This window comes from Octopus sinensis, linkage group LG16, assembly GCF_006345805.1.
Source record: "Octopus sinensis linkage group LG16, ASM634580v1, whole genome shotgun sequence".
Taxonomy (NCBI): domain Eukaryota; kingdom Metazoa; phylum Mollusca; class Cephalopoda; order Octopoda; family Octopodidae; genus Octopus; species Octopus sinensis.
Window position 1 is genome coordinate 27,836,857 of NC_043012.1, and position 20,967 is coordinate 27,857,823.

Below are 20,967 nucleotides of genomic sequence, written 5' to 3' on the forward strand. Positions count from 1 at the left end.
CAAATCAAATCAAAATAGATGAACATCAATGGAATTTGTATCTTTGTGGCACACAAGAAAACCATCCGAACGTGGCCGTAGCCAGTACCGCATCGACTGGCCTCTGTGCTGTGGGCACGTAACAAACACCATCCGATCGTGGCCGTTCGCCAGCCTCATCTGGCACCTGTGTTGGTGGCACATAAAAACACCATCCGAAGACCCGGCAAGAATAGTCAGGCCATAACCCTGGACCCTACCTGGGACGTGCATACCTTCCTTCTTGTGACACTTGTGAAGACCTGTTGAGGCAAGTGAAAATCAAATCAAATCAAAATAGATGAACATCAATGGAATTTGTATCTTTGTGGCACACAAGAAAACCATCCGAACGTGGCCGTAGCCAGTACCGCATCGACTGGCCTCTGTGCTGTGGGCACGTAACAAACACCATCCGATCGTGGCCGTTCGCCAGCCTCATCTGGCACCTGTGTCGGTGGCACATAAAAACACCATCCGAAGACCCGGCAAGAATAGTCAGGCCATAACCCGTGACCCCTACCTGGGACGTAGTCAGTCCACCTGTGCATACCTTCCTTCTTGTGACACTTGTGAAGACCTGTTGAGGCAAGTGAAAATCAAAATCAAAATCAAATCAAATCAAATCAAATCAAAACAAATCAAAATAGATGAACATCTTGTGAAGACCTGTTGAGGCAAGTGAAAATCAAAATCAAATCAAAACAAATCAAAATAGATGAACATCTTGTGAAGACCTGTTGAGGCAAGTGAAAATCAAAATCAAAATCAAATCAAATCAAATCAAAACAAATCAAAATAGATGAACATCTTGTGAAGACCTGTTGAGGCAAGTGAAAATCAAAATCAAATCAAAACAAATCAAAATAGATGAACATCTTGTGAAGACCTGTTGAGGCAAGTGAAAATCAAAATCAAAATCAAAATCAAAATCAAATCAAATCAAATCAAAATAGATGAACATCAATGGAATTTGTATCTTTGTGGTACCAGTGCCGGTGGCATACAAGAAAACCATCCGAACGTGGCCGTAGCCAGTACAGCATCGACTGGCCTCCGTGCTGTGGGCACGTAACAAACACCATCCGATCGTGGCCGTTCACCAGCCTCATCTGGCACCTGTGTCGGTGGCACATAAAAACACCATCCGAGCGTGGCCGTCTGCCAGCCTCGTCTGGCACTGTGTTGGTGGCACATAAAATCACCCACTACACTCTCGGAGTGGTTGGCGTTAGGAAGGGCATCCAGCTGTAGAAACACTGCCAGATCTGACTGACCTGGTGCAGCCTTCGGGCTCCTCAGACCCCAGTTGAACCGTCCAACCCATGCTAGCATGGAAAGCGGACGTTAAATGATGATGATGATGATATATAAAATAATATGTGACAATTATTCAATAGCCAAGATAAAACTCGTTTTTCAGATGGCCAGATAACCAAAGAGATGGTGTTGTGGATTTACACCTCTGCATCGGAAACTCAGAGTTTTATCTTGGCTATTGAATAATTGTCACATATTATTTTACAGATAAATTTCCTCTATTTACATAATATTGAGGTCTCTTTCTTTCTTTTGTTATCTTACTGTTTTTACCAATATATATATATGTGCATGTCATCAAACAAACTCCAAGGAGGCTGGTTGTTGTGTCAGCAAGACATTTATTATGTAGTAAAATTGATAAAAGGAACAAAGTGAACTTGTCATTAGGAGTGGAAAATTCAAAGTTTCAGGTAGTGTCCTATAGGGGAAAAGTTGAAAGGAGAGAAATTAAGGAGAGACTGCAGAATTTTACATTCTCTAAATTGAAAAGACTGACTGTAACTCACAAAGAACACTGGATGACATGAGCTTCATATGTGAACAAGAAGTGATGGGAGAAACAATGTTAGAAGGAAGAAAGAATTATGGAGGCAAAGTTGCAAGTGAGATTAAGGGAAAAGATGAGAGAGAGGGTTTAATGGATAAGGAAGGGTTTAAAGAACAAGGAAGAGATGTAGGAGGAGAAGGTAAAATGTTATTGAAACCAGTCAGTGACATGGTGCCAAGTTCAAATGTGAAACGTTGTTCCTTCCTTTTCTGTGAGAATGTGGATTCACAGAATTTCTGTTATCATACCATGGCAAACTATTCTCGCTTCTTGTCACTGCCTTACCCTCACACATTAAGGACACCAGCCATGCCCTAAACCTTTTCAACTCATTCTCTTTTCCACATAATGAGTTCAAATTCCTTTCACCATGGACATCATATCACTATATACAATCATCCCCTATAATTATGGCCTTCAAACACTTCTGAAACTGTTGCCTTCTACCCAAACCTAGTAATACGACGCTCCTTCACCAAGCCAAACTTGTCTTAACCCTTTCGTTACTAACCCAGCCGTACCCAGCCGAAAAATTTGTTTGGTTCATAATACCAACCCGGCTGAGAGAACCTATTGTTATTTAAATGTAAATTCGAACCCAAATCTCGTTGGTACATTCGTTAAAACATGTGATTTCACTTTGTAAATAGTTGGCTTATAGTATCCGACATTGCTTGACGTGATATCTCAACTCAGTGAATTTTGGGATATTTTTTTCGGCATCGATTTTTCTTCAACTTTGAAAATGGATAGGAGTTTCATGTTATCAAGCATTGATTCTGAACTTAAAGCTTTTTCTACGGAAAATAGGGAGATATCGAGAAAAGGAATGAATGAGGTCCAAAAGCTTCCACAGTGATCGCTCCAAACAAGCATACTGAAAAAAAATAAAGTCTTATGGTTTCACTTCATAAGAAAGACTATAGATAGACTCTATCTCCTCAGAAAAATTGCTAATGAAAACATTATTAAAGTTTTTTACTTCATTCCGATGTAAAATCGTCTTTGCTGTCGCCAACGCCGCTTTGATTCTTCGGAATCCCTGCTTTCATTTTCGGATAAAAAAATATCCTATTCATTATTGTACACCACGTGCTTTTGGACCTCATTCATTCTTTTTCTCGATATCTCCCTATTTTCTGTAGAAAAAGCTTTAAGTTCGGAATCAATGCTTGATAACATGAAACTCCTATCCATTTTCAAAGTTGAAGAAAAATCGATGCCGAAAAAAATGTGGAAAAAAATCTCCCAAAATTCACTGAGTTGAGATATCACATCAAGCAATGTTGGATACTATAAGCCAACTATTTACAAAGTGAAATCACATGTTTTAACGAATATACCAACGAGATTTGGGTTCAAATTTACATTTAAATAACAATAGGTTTTCTCAGCCAGGTTGGTATTCTGAACCAAAAAATTTTTGGGCTGGGTTAGTAATGAAAGGGTTAATGCCTTTCACCTTGCTTTGGGATTTACTTCCACCGTATCTTAATATTTCTATTAGATTCCTCAATATCTCCATCAGCATAAACAATATTCACCTCTCTACCCCTGTCCAATATTGACTCACAATACTATCTCCATTACTCTCCCTCTCACTCCAAACACACTAAATCTGCCATACTTTTTTCTCAATTCTTTTACCTTTGCTGGCTTTTCAGCATTGATACAGATTTAAAATCCCAATCCTAAACAATGTGACAGTTCTTCCTGAATCAAGTGAGACTCAACAATGACATCAATGAGAAATTTAATGTAAGTGTTGGAATTCATCAAGACTCTTTCCTTCAGAGTTGTTGAGTGGCTGAGTGGGACAGAGCCATACACATTTCCATTGTGCAACAATACACATTTTAAACAACATTTAGAGCTGACTATGAAAAGACACCATTCCTCTGGTTTGTATTCCTCAAAGCCGAGTTTATCAAGAAGCCCACTGATATCTCTGCAGTAAACCAGCTCTTCCACTTTTGTGAAGACAGAAAGGAACTCTTTATGCTAACTCAGATAAAAGGTTATATGGACACCATTCTCTAGAAGATTCTTCTCTTTCAGCAGTGAAGCCAACAGTTCTGCAGAATTTTTTGGGCGGTTCAATTCACGAACTAGATCATTTAGCTCTACCTGGGGGGAATAGCTGAGGTAAAGTCTCAACTGAAAAGTCTTTATCTCTAGTGTCATCTTCAGGCGAGGAACCTTCTTTGGTTGAGGGTAAAGTTATCTGAAGCAAGACATTGAAGACAGGAACTGGAAGCTCTTCACTGTGTGGAAGATTAGGATAGACAAGCGTTTGTCAATTTTTCCAGTTAATACTCTTCAAATTTAGGTTACAAAAAATAACAGTTGTCCATGTGATTATAGGGCTCCCGCCATACCATACTTTTCCTTGTCCATTGTTGCAAATGTCCTGTACATTGTTTGCAGACACAATGTGGTGCCCAATATTTATCTTGGTCTCTCAGCTTGACCTCAAATATGCCATATACACTCTTTCAACAAAATCAGTGATATTTTTTTCAATTTTCAGGTATGTATATTCTCCATAAACATTACAAAACACATTTGGAGAATTATCACAACACTTTCTTGAAGAGAACATCTTACCCATTTTCTATTCTATTCATTCTCTATTTTTTATTCCACAAGTATGGAAAAAGAAAAAAACTTAGAATAAGGTAATGAACACTGTGTACTGGATGTACACACATACGTAATGACTTACAAACTACAAACTAGATCTGATAGTTCAAAAAGAAGGTTGTATTTGGATTCAGGAGACCGATTTTGTACAAGAATGATGTCTATTTCCTAAACACCAAAAATATTGTAGACCAGTGCTATTCTCATTTCTCCCTCTATCGAAAACCGTTGTGTAATATTGCTTCGCTTTTATTCTTTCAATTTTGTGTGTGTATTTACGTGTTTGATGTATACGAGATACTAAAGGACATTTCAAACCATGATAATGACAACGTCACATATATGAGTGTGTGTATATCTCTGAGTGTGTGTGTGTTTCCACATTAGGTACGTTATTAAACACACACACATGTACACATACATATATATGTGACAACTGACATGCATGAATGTATGCCTGCATGTGTGTATATCATCACATTTTTTATATGAATGTGTGTCTGTGAGTGTGTGTATGTATTTGTGCCCCCGCTACTTACGTTATTAAACACATACATACATCTATACAAACTCTTGACAAAAAGCAATTACGTGGAAGGTCCAAGTTATATAAAAATACACATCTACTGTTCCATTGTTCCTAATTATTGCAGCAGTTGCAAGGTATTTACAATTTGCTTCTATTTGATTACTTTACATGGCATACAAAAATATAGACATGCTCCCTACATACAACTGCTTACAAAAATAGAGCTTAATGTATATTTTTTTCCATGTACATAATTTTTGGTTTAAAATATTGAAAAGAAATATACCACCAAAGGAGGAGTGCAGAAAACTGAAGGCGAGAGTCTCAAGAGATAAAGGACATGAGACTTTCTCAGCATCAGCAAAGGCATGCTGCAGCCTGTCAGATGGAGTCTCAACACAGAAGGGACATGTCTCTCTTTCCAAAGATCACCAAATGCATGCTGCAGTACATCTGATGGAGTCTTAAAAGAGAAGGGAGAGGAGATTTTGTCAACAAAAGCATCCTGCAGCACATCTGATGGAGTCCCAAGACAAGGGAGATGAGACTTTCCCAAGATCAGCAAAAGCATGCTGCAGCATTTAATACTGAATCATTAAAACAACGTTTAGTATGGCAGATTACACAGAGGTCCAAACCAGACCACGTACAAATTCATTCTTCACAACACCGGAAGTTGCTTTCAGATATGATCCATCCCATTCTTATAAAAAATGATAATTCTGTCCAAATTAGTGTGCTAAACTCCACATAAATGTTTTGTTGTCAATGCTGCACTTTCCTGTATTACTTGTTTCAACATGATTGTGGCCGTTGCCAGCGCTGCCCCGACCGGCCTCCGTGCCGATGACACGTAAAAAGCACCATCTGTTCGTGGCCGTTGCCAGCCTCGCCTGGCCCCCGTGCCGGTGGCACGTAAAAAGCATCATCCGTTTGTGGCCGTTGCCAGCGCCGCCCCGACTGGCCTCCGTGCCGGTGGCACGTAAAAGCACCATCCGTTCGTGTCTGTTGCCAGCCTCGCCTGGTTCCCGTGCCGGTGGCACGTAAAAGCACCATCTGTTCGTGGCCGTTTGCCAGCTCCGTCTGGCACCTGTGTGGGTGGCACGTAAAAAGCACCCACTACACTTGCGGAGTGGTTGGCGTTAGGAAGGGCATCCAGCCGTAGAAACACTGCCAGATCAGACTGGGCCTGATGCAGCCTTCTGGCTTCACAGACCCCAGTTGAACCGTCCAACCCATGCTAGGATGGAAAACGGACGCTAAATGATGATGATGATGATGATGATGATATATATATATATATACAAACTATACCATTTTAATCCTGAGCAACACTAGGTATCTTTGCTAGTACTGAATAAAAGTGATACTTAGTAGGTAGTAGAACCACAACATCACTACTACTAGCCACACAATATATGTGTTGGTGTGTTGGGGTGGGTATCTGCATGCAAGTATAGGTAGGCATATTAATACCCATTTTTTTCTTTCAGGGGCTTAATATCAGTTTATTTTCCATAATCAATATATGGAGAAAGATACTTTGAAAGTCAAGTTGCAGGAATAAGAATAGGATGGAGAAAGTTCAGAGAGCTGTTATCTTTTGTTGGTAACAAAATCTCTCTCTCTCTCTCTCTCTCTTCAGTGAAAAGCAGATTGCAATGCTACATAGTAATAAAACTTGGGCTGTCAATGCTGAGGATGTGAAGAAAAGAAAGAAATGAAGCTAGCATGCTCTGATGGACATACAATATCATTGTACATGTATGGCATAGTAGAAACTTGTGAAAATAAAGATTGCTCTTTAGAGGCATCTGATGTGTTATAGAGAGAAGACTACACTGGTGTGGTCATGTGATGTGGATGGATGAGAACATAGAAACCATGGGATGAAATAGTGAAGATGATAGAGGTCCAAGACGAATGATGATAGTGATGTCTAGTTTTAGACATAATTCAGAATCATAATATTTTCATGTATAACATGAAAGAACTATAATTACTTACACCAAACTGTTAGTTCCTCTCAGTAGCTTAAACTGAATGTTTAAGTACAATGTATTCTCTATTTGGCATCCATCTGTATTGAGACAATTGAGTTTTGCACTGCTAATTAGGATTTGAGCTGCAATCCAATATGGGAGGGCAACCACTTTCCAAACTGTTACTGCTGCCTTTCACGGTGTCACTGAACTTACCTCTACAGAGTGCAAGCCTGGACTGGGTGTATAGAAATTTTGGATTCTGCAAACACCAGAATTGTCCTCTTAGTCACACTGGTGTTGTCAAGAGGCAGAGCAGTACATTTGACATCAGTTTGATAGCAGGAATTGCCAGACAAGTGAAAACACAAAACTACCTTAGGAACTCTACTCTGGATTTATTATAAGGTTTACACTTTAACCATTGTCTCTTTAAGTAATGATGCTTTTTAGTCTTAGCTAGAAATTTGAAACCTTGCACAACTGGGATTCATGTCAGGGTCGCACTTTCTTGATGGTAGGATTTTGGGCATTCGAGACATCTACAGTAACTTGTCAAGGGCTGAAAAAGATCTCTTTGTGATGCAAAACCCTACCATCATTTAGGCTGATTAACAAACTCTTTAGCTTGACCCAATAAGTCACTTGATGTTGAAATGGAGATTTTGATTCAATGTTCTAAGTATTCCTGCTGTTGATTTGTTTTTACTAATACATGGGAATTTTTACTTGTATTTTACAGTACTCTGGTGTTGCAGATTTAGAGAAAGTATCAACACAGCAACAACAACAGTTAGCAAAGAAAAGACTTGTCCAAATTATTGGATACCGTTACCAAGAATTACAAAATTTTTCTTGTATCCTTTGTTTAGCTATTTTATTTATTTGAAGATTTTTAAATATTTTACAGACTTCTGAAAATGCGAAGCCAGTTTTACTCTGTGAACCATTAAGATAGAACTAGTAGGTGGAAGGGATTGTTGGCACTTTTATTCTGACTTTAACCATGACATGTGACATATTTCTCCTTGTAGTGCATAGCAAGATAAGCTATCTTATGTATAGAGCAGACTTGAATAGCTTTTCAAATAAAGACATTTCATAGATAAGTATTTATAAATAATTTAGGTGTTGTAAAAATATTTTTGTTTAATTCTCAATAATATTTAACATTTCATAAAATCTGAATATTAATAAAATGTGATGAAAATAACAAATAAACAGTAAATTAAATATAAAAGGAACTATAAAATTTTGTCAAATTTTGAATACAAAATACATGAAATCATGATATCACGCCATATTTAGAATGAGCTGTACACATGTAGCGAGTGCTTCAGCCAATAATTGGCTCATATCACTTCTCATATTTTGAGTAATTTTTGCAAGTTCTTTTCCATGTGATGCTACTTTTGTCTCCAACTTTATCTACAACTTTGTCTTCCTTCTTACTGCTTAGTGTTTTTCAATAATATCAATTTCCACTCTCACTCCTTAATGTGTGTATAATGTTGCTGCTACCACCTACAGTTGCTTTCAGAGTAAGAGAAGGAGGGAACTGCTCAGGGTTTATAATTGTTATATGATGATATATATCCTCTGAATGGACAGAGATTTAGAGACATATTACTTGAAGCTTTTGACAAAAAAGAGGAGGACATAGCATCACACAATGTGGAGGACAACTGGAGATTCCTATGGAAGAACCTGTTGAGGGCTACTGACCAGATCTGTGGCTGGTGCTAAGTCCCCTCTCGACCCAAGGTGACATGGTGGTGGAACAATGTAGTTGACAGGACCATTAGGGAAAAGAAACAGGCATGAAAGGACTGGAAGTGTGGTGGTAGCAAGGAACTGTATCAGATAGCCAGAAGGGAGCTAGGAGACAGGCTTACTTAGCCAGAGGGAAAGCAGATAAGAAGAAATTTGCCAATGTTCTGTGTCATGAGGATCATAGACTTGAAGTGTTTTGGATTGCAAAACAGTGTGTGAGAGAAATGTGCCCGCATGGATGATGGTTCACTTGCATTTAATGATGCAGCAAAGAGAGAGAGTTGGAGATGCCATTATGAAAGGTTGCTTAATGAAAGGAAGAAAGAGAATCTGCCAAATGTCTGCCCAACAGAGAGACCAGCTGTTCAAATTGACAATACTTTGGTAGATAAAGCAATTAAGAGTATGTATAAAGAGAAAGCCCTCGGCTCATCTGGAATCACTAAGATGCTGAAAATATTTGGCGGTGCAGGCTGTAGTTTAGTCACCCATATAGTTAGGCTTTCAGCTAACAATAATGTCTTCGTCGAAAGTGAAGAACATCGTGCCACCTTGGTTAGAGTTGAGTACGCTTAAAAGATCCAGTATATTCCTGTAATGCACCTAAGAAAGGCAGAGATAGCAGTACTTGTGGTAATAATCAGATTGTAAATAAAAGGATTAATGGCAAGAAAAATAACAGAATTAGTGAGTAATCAGTAATTTCTCAATCAAAAGGTTTCATCAATGAAATAACTGTAAACACTTTGGTATATTTCAGGAAAATCTACTAACAGTAACACAGAGGCACTGGTGTAAAGACTGAGCGTAAATATAAGGAGCTTGCTCTGGGAATAATAGCAACCCTTTATTCAACAACCTGCATACAAATATACATAGTTGTAAATGTAATCACATCAGTTATGGTAACAAATTCTGGAAAAATATAATGCAAAATAGGAATATTATCTGGTATAATGCTTAATTTGGAATTCATGTTTCTTCAAATATTTCTGGAATGCTCTTTTAGGCTTTACATAAAAATTTTCTCCTATCTAGCAGGTATAGTAAGATATTTAACAGACATACTGTAAAACTTGCTTACTCCACTACGCTTAATTTAGCAAATATTATAGTGGCTAAAAACATTAGAAAATTGGGCCTCCAGAATGAAAGAATGTAGAGTATTGATTCTGAACTTATTGATACATCAAATTCCACTTCCTTCATGTCAGGCTAATGGGGTGTAGGGTAATTGTATCTCAACAAATTACAAAGTGGATAAGATTATCATAAATAAGATATTATGTAACTCTATAACTGATGGTTTGTAATTGTCAGAATGTGAGTAAATGCCCCCTAGATAACCGATGTCCAAGAAATTATAATTTACTTTCTCAGAACACCTGAGTGTGTGTATTACTACATATTTATGACCAGATTATATAATCACAATCACACTTTTAAATACAAAAGGGAAGAACATAGGATACTTTATTTCATGCTCTATAATAGGGGTGCCAAAAGATGGTGCAATTTGTATTTGGAGAAGACATTTGAACCACTAAAATGTAATTACAACTTGATTAACAAACATAATTATTGACTCATTGTTCTCATTTATTTACTAAAACATTCTTAAAATTTCCACATTAATATTTCCACACCTAGGTCCCACTTAACATAGTAAGAAAGAAAAATCTTTATATATGGTATGTTATTAAGGAATCTTCATCTAGCTGTTCAAAAGAATTCCATCTGACCCATTCAAGCATAAAAAAAGTAGATGTTAAACAGTGATGATGATGGCATATATATATATATACACACACACACACACACACACATGTACATACATTAATACATGTGTAAGTACCACATAGCATATAATTTTAAAGGTGTGACTGTGTGGTTAAGAAGTAGCTTTCCAAACCACCTGGTTTCATGTTCAGTCACACTGCCTGGCACCTTAGTCAAGTGTCTTTTACTAATGACCAACCAATCTGGTAGAAAAGAAACCTATCATATATGTATACAAACATGTCTCGTTTTCTTGACATCACTTGGGAGGTGAAAATGAGCCAGTGTCATACAAGCAGTGTCACTTGTTTCCAATCTTCCATGAAAACCTGTCCAGCCAATGGGAAATATTGCCTTGCTTGGAAACAACTGAAGGCCGGTGATAGGCAGGGCCTCTGGCTGCAGAAAATCCACATCACTGAATTCCAGCTGACTAAAAATAAATGCTAAAATATAATTATGGTGTGTGTGTGTGTATATATATATATATATACACCTTAAAAACCTATGTAATTTATGCACTTTTTTCGCCCCCCAAAAAATTACATGGGTAGATCATTCCCAGAATTTTTTAGAATTTTGTTGAAAAAAGATTTACAAAACGTAAACATTCGTACCGGAAGTTGACGGATTTAATGGGCTTAAGTATAAGGAAGTTATACTGGACGGTATAATGCTTACTTTTTCTGTATAAATTTACTAAAACCATTAAATGTTTAACTACTTTTTGAAGTCTGACATACATGCTAGTAATCACGGTTTGGGCCATATTTTACCCAGTTGAATAAAATGTCATCTAAGCTGATGTTTATTGTTAATTAAACTTAATTTGCAACACCTGTGCATATTTATCAGCTTTGTTTTTGTTGATATGTTGTTTGAGAAGACATACAGCAGTATGCAAAAAGATTGGACATAATCTCTTGTGGGCAAGAAATGTAAAATAAAGTTTATTATAAACAAGATTATCCACCATCCTTCCAACAACAACCTTGGGCACCTTTTCGAATTCCATATGACAAACACTTGCAGACATACTTATAAAATCAAAAAACAACACACCACTCATGACTTTCAGAAACATTTTCTCACACTCAGAATTGCTGAAGCATGGAATAAACTACCTGCATTAGTTGTTAGCTGTCAAGACACTATATCCTTCAAAACTTCCATGTTTCCTGAAATCTTCCAACATTACACCTGATGGCTTTTTTTTCTTTTAGTTGTAGTACACCTGAGCACTGTAAACAACAATTTCCTACATTATACATGCTCGCAATTTGTAAAATAATACTCTGGCTATTTCTGGTTACGTGGAGGCACACAAACACACAGTCTCATACATGAGTGTGCACACACACACAATCAGTGTCACATTTTTCATTTAATTTTATTATTGGAATGCTAACGTCGAGAGAGGAAGAGGTTATATGGAGTGGCTAAAGCAGACTGCCATTGTCAGTCTTATAAGAGAGTAGGAGGAGGAGAGTATACCAAGCGGGTAAATCAAACTGACATGTGTCAGTCCCACAAAACTAATTATATTTATATAGAAGAAAATACAATCACTTTGTAATTTAATAGCTTTTAATGTTAAACAGAAATTATTTTTATTTAATGAAAATTTAATAAAATCTAATCATAAGTAAGTGAAATTATCCTAAATACAACTAAATTGAAAACCTTTTTCCCCTGGTCATATTGGCAATTCTGAAAACTTTTGGGTGCGAATTTTACATGAGTAGAAGCTTTTTCTAACAATTTTTATCTTGAAAATCACCTGTGTAAATTATACAGGTGCACAATTTACATGGGTTTTTACAGTGTGTATGTGTGTATATATATATATATATATATATATATATGTATACTGATCATGGTGAGATTGTATATGACAGAGATTTATATTTATGTAATGTAAGTAGTGAATTTATTTAATTTACAAATGCAGTATTAGCTCAAAGCTTTGGGCATATTCCATAATATATGCATATAACTTGTGCTCAGTAGAGTGCCTTAGTGTCATAGGAACTTGTTCATGATAGCTTAATTCTATGGAATTAAATCTAAATTGTCTAAGATTATGATTTTAAAACACACCACCCTTGTTATCCTGATCAGTTTAACATTGATTTCTCTTTCATTTAAAAGAAAAATATGTAATTGACCTTATCTTTAGATATCATTGAAAACTGCTTGTTCATATTATGGCGTCACTTAGAGTATTATTTACTACATTGTGTCCCACTTGATCAACAACCAAGTTTGTACCAAACTCAGCATAGGGAACAGTCTAGGCAATTCAGTGGTAAGTAACAATCCATATATTCTGAACTGTTTAAAATGCATTTTTACTGATTTGAATTGCTACCTATTCTCATGATATATATTTTCTTATTTTTAGATATGACATTCTCAGTTTCCCATAAAGACTTTGATCCAAATTCTGGAAGTCATGACTTTATAGCTAGTGTGACATGTGAAGAACTTGATGCCCTAAAATGTAATGCCCCAGCTATTATAGGAGATACTCTAATGAAAAAAATTCTGGAAATAAACCAAGTAAGAGCATTTCAAAATGTATCCAACTACCATTATTTTACTTTTAGTGATATGTCTTTGTTTTGTTTCATAGCTGAGGGATTGCCTTTGAGAATACACACCTTTAAACAATTCTTTTGCAAATGTTTAAATTTTTCAAAATATTTAATCCACATTTAAACAAAAAAAGCATCCTATTCTGTAGTATATCTTTAGTCAGTATAAACTGGTTCAGGCTACAGTCCTTGTAGAAGCTTGATAAATAGAAACTAATATGTATAATAGCTTCCAATTGGAGAATGTTTCTGAAGTTTCTGTTTATAAAAGTCACGTGTGGACAAAAGGTGGTGATGTGTAAATCATACCTAAATTAGAGAGGAGCGAAATGGAATATTTTCTGCATAAGAGTGTTTATATAGAGTGCAGTGACAAAGAAAGCTATTTGTGTTTAGAAGAGAGCATAACCAAATTCTGACAAGAAATTTGAGAGAACATAGGTTAGAAGATTTGATCAGTACAAGCTATGATATGGCTCTGTAAGAGACTGTTTGTCCAAGAAATAGAGAATAAATGGGTGCATTTTGGGGGAAGGTTCTTATGCTGAAATGAGTGAAGGGTTTTTTCAATGCCAAATGTTACAACATTGCTTTTATTGAATTAATCAACAGACTATTGAGTTTGATATATAATTATAGGGTTTTGTAGATCTGCTTATATGGGTGGTGTACTGGTTTGTTACAGAGATGGAAAGGAATTCTACATAATAAAAAGTGGTTGTTTATCATTTTTCATCACTTTTAAAGTGAGAATAATAATCCAGTCATTGGCAAGATCAAAAAGGTTACTCTTTTTGAGAATGGTACATGTTGTCAAATATTTAATTATCAAAGGAGAAAAGTTGAGAGTTGAGTTGATACATGCCAGCATAGTAGTGAAAGCAGGTGCAGCTTAGAATTCATTGCCTTGAGATGAAGTAACTTCAGAAGTTTCTACACTTACTCATGCATTGACACACTGGTGACTCAAGTATGAGGTAGTGTGTGTGTGTAGTGAGAATAGAAGCAAATTTAGTGGCTTTGTCTACAAATGTCAGTAATATGGCTGAGGGGAAATACTTTGAAGGAGCAACCTGTGTACTAAACATAATATGGTAGTCTTGAAAAACTTTGATCAACTGAAATTATGTAAGCAATTAGTTGATAAAACTGATTCTATTCAATTATACGTAAACACGAGAGAGAGAAAGAGGTAGGGAATGCAGTGACACTGAGCTATGTAGCTAAGAAAAAATACCTCAAGGATGCATTCTGCATATTACATACTAATACAATAGGGTTTCACATGTGTAATATGTTTTAATATAGATGATATTCTTGATTGGCATCATTACATTCCTTCTGTTTCTTGATCACTTTTTAGCCTTGCCAGCTAAATAGAAAATGGTTCACTGGGAATGTTTAATAAAACTGAAACCTGTTTGTTGCTTTAAACTAACTATACTGTTCCCATATTCTAGTCAATTGATCACATTGAAGGTGTCTCACTTCCTTGTTTAGATTTTAAACACTCCTAGGAGGTTTTTTTTTTTGTTTTTTTTTTAAAAATCTGTGAGTGTATTACTTTCAGTGGTAAAAGGAGTGTGTAATAGAAGATATTAATAGAGGAATAGAAAATAAAATGCTTGACTGCTGTTTAGGAAATAAGAAAAATTACGAACATGAACTTAAGTCTCCCAGTTTATGATGAAATAGTTGTATGTCCTTGAAACAGATGCAGCTATCAAGGAGTTATTGTTAACTAAAATAGGAGGCCTGTCAGGTATTGAAAGTATCGAGTTGTTTAGATCATATTGTTAGTTGCTTACTCAGTTAAACAACAAGTGAAACAAAGTGCTATTCCAATGGCTAATGTAACAGTATCATAGTTTGTTGTTGTCCATACAGCTATAGTACATGAATATGTGAGCCACCTGGGATGTTCACAGAAAGTGATAGAAAAAGACTAATCAAGAAAGAAGTTGAACATGTCTAGTTATATATATCAGAATACACAAATTATGTTGTATTGGCTTTGTTATTTACTTGCAAGTAAAAATTACAGTTCTACGGTTGTTAATCCTGTTCTTTCTTCTTTAACTTGGAATTTTGGCTCTAAAATACTTGAGTAAATCTTTATACAGACTTTAACAATTCATGTGGTGTGTTGTATATTCTATAATTTAAAAAAATTTCCCACTAACATTTAAAGTCTCTTCTGATTTTTCTCTGAGAAATTGTAAATAGATCTGCAATGTATTTATTTTTCAGTGTTTTGGTAAAGCTCGAAGTCATTACAGTTTCGTTGGAGCAGTTGTTCGTCGAATCCGTCGATTGCTTAGACTCCATACATCAGATACTTGATATTTTTATACTAATGAATATAATATTTGTGAATAAAGATGCAGTATATTGAATCCTTTCTATGATGGTCTTTTGCTTTATTTTTTCTGTTTTTTATTTCTCTAAAATGAGGTAATGTCTACCACATTTTGAAGCCCTCCAAATGCCATACTTTGCTGTGGGCCTCACTCGAGCCTTGTATCAGCAACTGTTGAGGAATTAAATATTTTCTTATCCTGAAGGGAAAAAACCTTGCATTTGAGGTGTCCACAAGGGCTCGAGTTGAGTGCCACTTATGTTGAGGTGAAGGGTTGTGATGCAGTGATATCGTTTTGATATGAGTAGTGCTTCATCTTTTTTATTGTTAAAAGAAAGATGGTTAGCATAGAAAGATGCTCTCAAATTCTCCAGTTCTCTTTTTAGGGAATCAATGCAGGTTTGGCATGTGGTGTCTATGTTGCTTGTGGATGATGCATGACCATGTTAACAATATAAACACAAGTACAAACTGTGACAAATATACACAAATGTATGAGTAATGGGCTTTTACACACTTCTTGTTTATGAATACCACTAACAAGCTTTTGGTCAACTTTAGGCTATTGTAGTGAAATCGAACCCAAAAACTATATGGTTGCAAAACAATCCTTTGAATAACAGCCTTATCTGAACCTGTTTCATAGTTCTATCAACTCTGCTACAGATATTGAGGCTCTATAGGGTACTGGTTGTAGCATTTGATTAAAAGGTGGAGATAAAGATGTATTCCATAGAGGACAACTAGAACTTCCTGCAACACAAACAACTGAGAGATGCAAACAAAATCTGTGGCTCAAGCATGCATTGAACAAATGATAGTAATTGAGGCTGGATTCTTTTTGTGCATTTATTTGTATGTATATATGGTGCATTTATTCGTGTGTGTATATCTTTGTATATGTAAAATCTTTTCTGTCTGTCTGTTTGTGTGCTTATAACTCGAGTATTGTTCATCCGATCGCGCTGAAATTTTAAACATGGATACATGAGAGAGCGGGGCATTCTCTAATCTAAAAAGATTTTCAAAATCGTTAGTTTTAAAATGAGAATCGCTATTTGTGTAATCTTTTTGTCCTGTTTGTTCCGCCATTATGAGTAATGTGTTACTCAGACAGGCGGCACATACCTTTTCGCTAGCAACAAGGGGAGTACAGGATGACAGTCAACCAAAACCGTCGCTATGCTGTCTCCCTTATGACGTCCAATTCCACTTGAAGTTGTATATATATTGTGTTAAGATTCGTTATCAATCAGTTATCTTTATTGAGAAGAAACAGTCAAAAGTAACCACCACCAACAATCACCAAACATCTCCACTACTTAACACCGTCCAAGTTTACACCTTTACAGCTGACATGAAAAACTACTAATTAAGCAAAAAAAGAAAAAAAAATTGATTGGTGTTAAAACGCATAAAATTTTGGGGTTAATGATCTTAATCTTTAGTTACAGTTTCTCATTAAAACTACATAATAGGCAGAATTGTCAGATTAAAACAGTAAGGTGTTTTAGGGAGATTTGGCTGCTATTTCTACCAGGTCTAGCTACCATCATTGGCTCATACATATATACATAAAATCGAAATAAAAAAGTCGTCAAATAAAAAAACCCAAAGTCCATGCAGTGTCTTGGGCAAAAAAAATTTCCAACCTTTTGTTTAATGCAAGCCCAAAGCAATCTCTTATCTCACACTATTTCAGTATTATGTCTATTGTAATGTGAGATAATACTTTCAGTTTGAAAGAAGTCTGTCCTATATATATATATATATATATATATATATATTCTTTATGCATATTCCAAAACCAAATTACACATTTTGACGTATGGAATATCAAAAGATTCAGTACTATTCTGGCTACAAATTAAACTTAATTTCCATTCACATATTTGCATTTCAAATATTTAACATTATAATGTTTTTCTTTCCCATAAATCAACTATCATAAACTTTTTATATTCTTACGTCACATTTTCTATATGTGTGTGTACTTTAAAAGACATCAATCATCACGACACACACCTTCATTCGCTCACTTTATTTCTCTTTTTCACTCTCTTTCTCACTCTGACACACAATCGCACACGTGCACACACACACACGTCCATTTCATATAGACGTACATACATCTTTCACTTTCTTTCTCTGTCCTTTTCACTTATTGCGTTATTAAGGTTCGTTATCCATCAATTATCCTTATAATGTAGCAGCATTATAGCTTAGATAATAGATAAAAGTATTACAAAGGTATTACATTGTTGGACCAGAGCATAAAAGTTATAGGGATTTTATTGTCCAACTGATTAGTAACAGAATTAGACAAGCCATGTCCAGGGGTGCTGTCAGTAAGGTGAGAGTTAACCATGAGTACTGTGGTGAATTTAGTGTACAGGCAGGTGTACACTAGGGCTTGTTCTCAGTCTCCTCCAGGGCAGAACAGAAAATTTCAAGACTAGCTGCCTCTTGATAAACTTGTTTTCATAGTGGAATCTGTAACAGAATTAGAAAAGAAATTCCTAGTGTGGAAGTGACTCCTAGAATCAAAGGGCCTTAAAATTAACTTAGCAAAGACCAAAATTCTAGTAAGTATGAAAACTAGTAGGATTCTACTTCCTTCAAGTAAATAGCCCTGTTAAATATGTAGGAAAGGTGAAGGCAGGAATCCCATCTAGTGTACTCAGTGAAAGCTATAGAGATACAAGAGAAGCAGTGGAATCACAGAGAAAGTAGTGCTCGTGCAGAGAATGCACCGGAGCCATAAACACTATAGATACATAGAGAATTGATTTTCTTGAATGCCTTGGAGACTCTCTAGAGATAGTAGAAAATTTCTGTTACCTAGGTGACCTAATTAGCTGTGGAGGAGGATATTCCAGAAGTGTAGTAGCTAGAATAAGAATAAGATGGAGAAAATCAGAGAGCTTTTACTTTAGTTGACAACAAAGGGTTTCCTTCTCTAAATGAAAGAAATATTGTATGATTTGTGTATGAACTGCATTGTTACATGGTAGTGAGACACGGGTCCTAAATGCAGAGGACATGTTAAGACAATAGACGAATGAAACTAGTATGCTCTGTTGGATGTGCAGTGTCAGTGTGTATGTATGACCAAGTGCCAGTGTATTGAGAGAAAAGTTATCAGAGAAATCAGATGTAGTGTGGAAGAGAAAAGACTACACAGATTGGTCATGTGATGTGTATCAATGAAGATAGTTGAATAAAGAAGTGCTGAATGCTTAAAGTGGAAGTTGTGGAAATGATATCCTAATAGTGCCTTAGTAATGTTTTATGTGTAGGGCTCTGTCCCACCTCCAGTCTCTCAGCCCTATCAAGCATTTCTCCCACATCTCTATGAGATTCAGCTGCTGCAATCACCTGAGGGCAGAATACTACATCTCCTCTCTTTCCTCCCTGCTCCTAAAACCTATTCTTTTTCTCATTACCATCCTTGCCTATTATTTCCACCAATCAGCTCCTTTCTGTGCCTTCAGCCAGTGCTCTCTCCCCGCTGCAATATTTCACCTTCAGCAACTCTCTTATCAGCAGTGACTCTCAATACATTCCCACATATTTATTATAGCATCTCCAAGCCGCTCCTTTCTACTTACTACAGTCACCTCAACCCCATCTCTTATGATCTCTCCTCACTCTTAGGAAACTTCCCTCAGTCCCTACTCATCCTATATACTCCTTTTGTACAATTTCACTTACTAGCAAATCTACCCATCAATGATGGAGGCATAAAATGAGGGAGGGAAGTCATAACAGCAGTATGTATTGAGAAATGTGTAAATGGACTTGACAGGTTACTGGGTGATGTCTTAGAGAAATCACATTATTATTGGTGACACAGCATTCTATTGCAGGAACTTAGTTTGCAACTAAGTGACATGTGATGACAATTCACTCCTGAACTGAAATAGGTTCCTAGCCTCTGCGTCATGGATGGTTATGTGGACAACTAATAAAAACCAGAGCTTCCTTTGATCACTATATATTTGTTTTTTCTTATATTGTTTTTTTTGATCACTATATAAGAAACAAATGTTATTTAGATAGCCTTTTATTTTAGTTGTTTACACTATTTTATGCTTGCTTATACTCTTATACATTAAAAGTTCACAAATATCCTTATCAAAAGGAATATGTTTCCTAATTTAAATAATGTCAATATGATTCTTTATAGATGGTATTTTCTGTTTGGTTGACACCAATTACTGGAGTCCGTTGCTTTACTCATAGCTACGTATAACTGGTCAAGTGTGAACACCAGAGTGGGTAAAAATACACCTACATCTTGTTTGCTGTGAATGCATGAGCAGAATCTTTAGGGTTGCAAAATATGAAACTAAGACTTACCTCTCACTGTTCTATGTAAATAAGGTCTGGATTTTCTGGTACCATGGGTTATTTTGATTGACAAAACTGAGATGTAAACAACAGCCACTTTGATTAGCCATTTTGAATCCTGCTTGAGACTGACATGCTTCAATATCCACTACATAATTACTCACACTTTTTCCATTTTATTTTCGCTATTAACTGTCCTTGTGACCCCCTTCGATGGGGCCATGAAAATCCAGAACTATTCATGGTCGATGAATTTTTAATAAAAATGTGATGGTGGTTTATTGATTCAAAAATCAATATCCATGAAATAATTTCTAATTTTTTAATGCTAAAAATTATTGGGGCCCTGGGATATATAACACACTGCCTAAATACCAATCTTGAGAAATTAAGCTTCTCAAAACCAGAAAGAAAGCTATTATAATTCAAAAACTACAGATCCAATCTATCACTGAAACTGTATAAGTCTGTAAAACTTTCCAGAAGTTTATCATTTAAATACATATGAGCATGTCATACATACAAACAGGGTTTACAGAAAGTATAAACAACATCACAGAGAAACTGTCCCCTTAGAATATGCCTCTGCAATACTGTATTCTCTCAATGATAACACAGTCCCTCCTTGTGTTTAATTTCAAGATGGTGGCCCATGATGAAGTCAAGTCAGCTATGGCTTTGACTATGTTCACTGGAACTTTAGCAAGTTGAACGGCTTCTAGCATTCATGAGTGGGGAACAGAGTCCCACACCTCTGACTTTACAGTTTTGTTGATTAACAAATGTATGTATGCATGTTTGAGATTGTTCAGTTTTATTTCAAGATAGCTTGCCAATAGAGAAAGTGCTGCATTCTAACCTAGATTCAAGGCTCCTTCATTGGAATTTCAACATCAACAAGGTGTTTTTGTTAGTTTGTATGACATGCTCATATATATTTAAATGATAAACTTCTGGAAAATTTTACAGATTTTTACAATTCCAGTGATGGATTGGATCTGTAGTTTAATTTCACAAGATTGATATTTAGGCAGTGTGTTACATATCCCAGGGCCCCAATAATT

At 36.0% G+C, this 20,967-nt stretch overlaps 1 protein-coding gene across 1 annotated transcript in view; it reads left to right on the forward strand.

Moving 5' to 3' along the window:
- The window catches only part of LOC115220281 (nuclear pore complex protein Nup205), a 222,260-nt gene extending 206,664 nt beyond the window's left edge, over positions 1-15,596 (forward strand). The window contains exons 36-39 of the mRNA XM_029790391.2: positions 7,785-7,899; positions 12,774-12,902; positions 12,999-13,156; positions 15,442-15,596. Coding sequence (XP_029646251.1) covers positions 7,785-7,899; positions 12,774-12,902; positions 12,999-13,156; positions 15,442-15,534 — 495 coding nt within the window. The 3' untranslated portion in view covers positions 15,535-15,596. The remainder of the gene's footprint in view (positions 1-7,784; positions 7,900-12,773; positions 12,903-12,998; positions 13,157-15,441) is intronic.
- Positions 15,597-20,967: the final 5,371 nt, after the last annotated feature.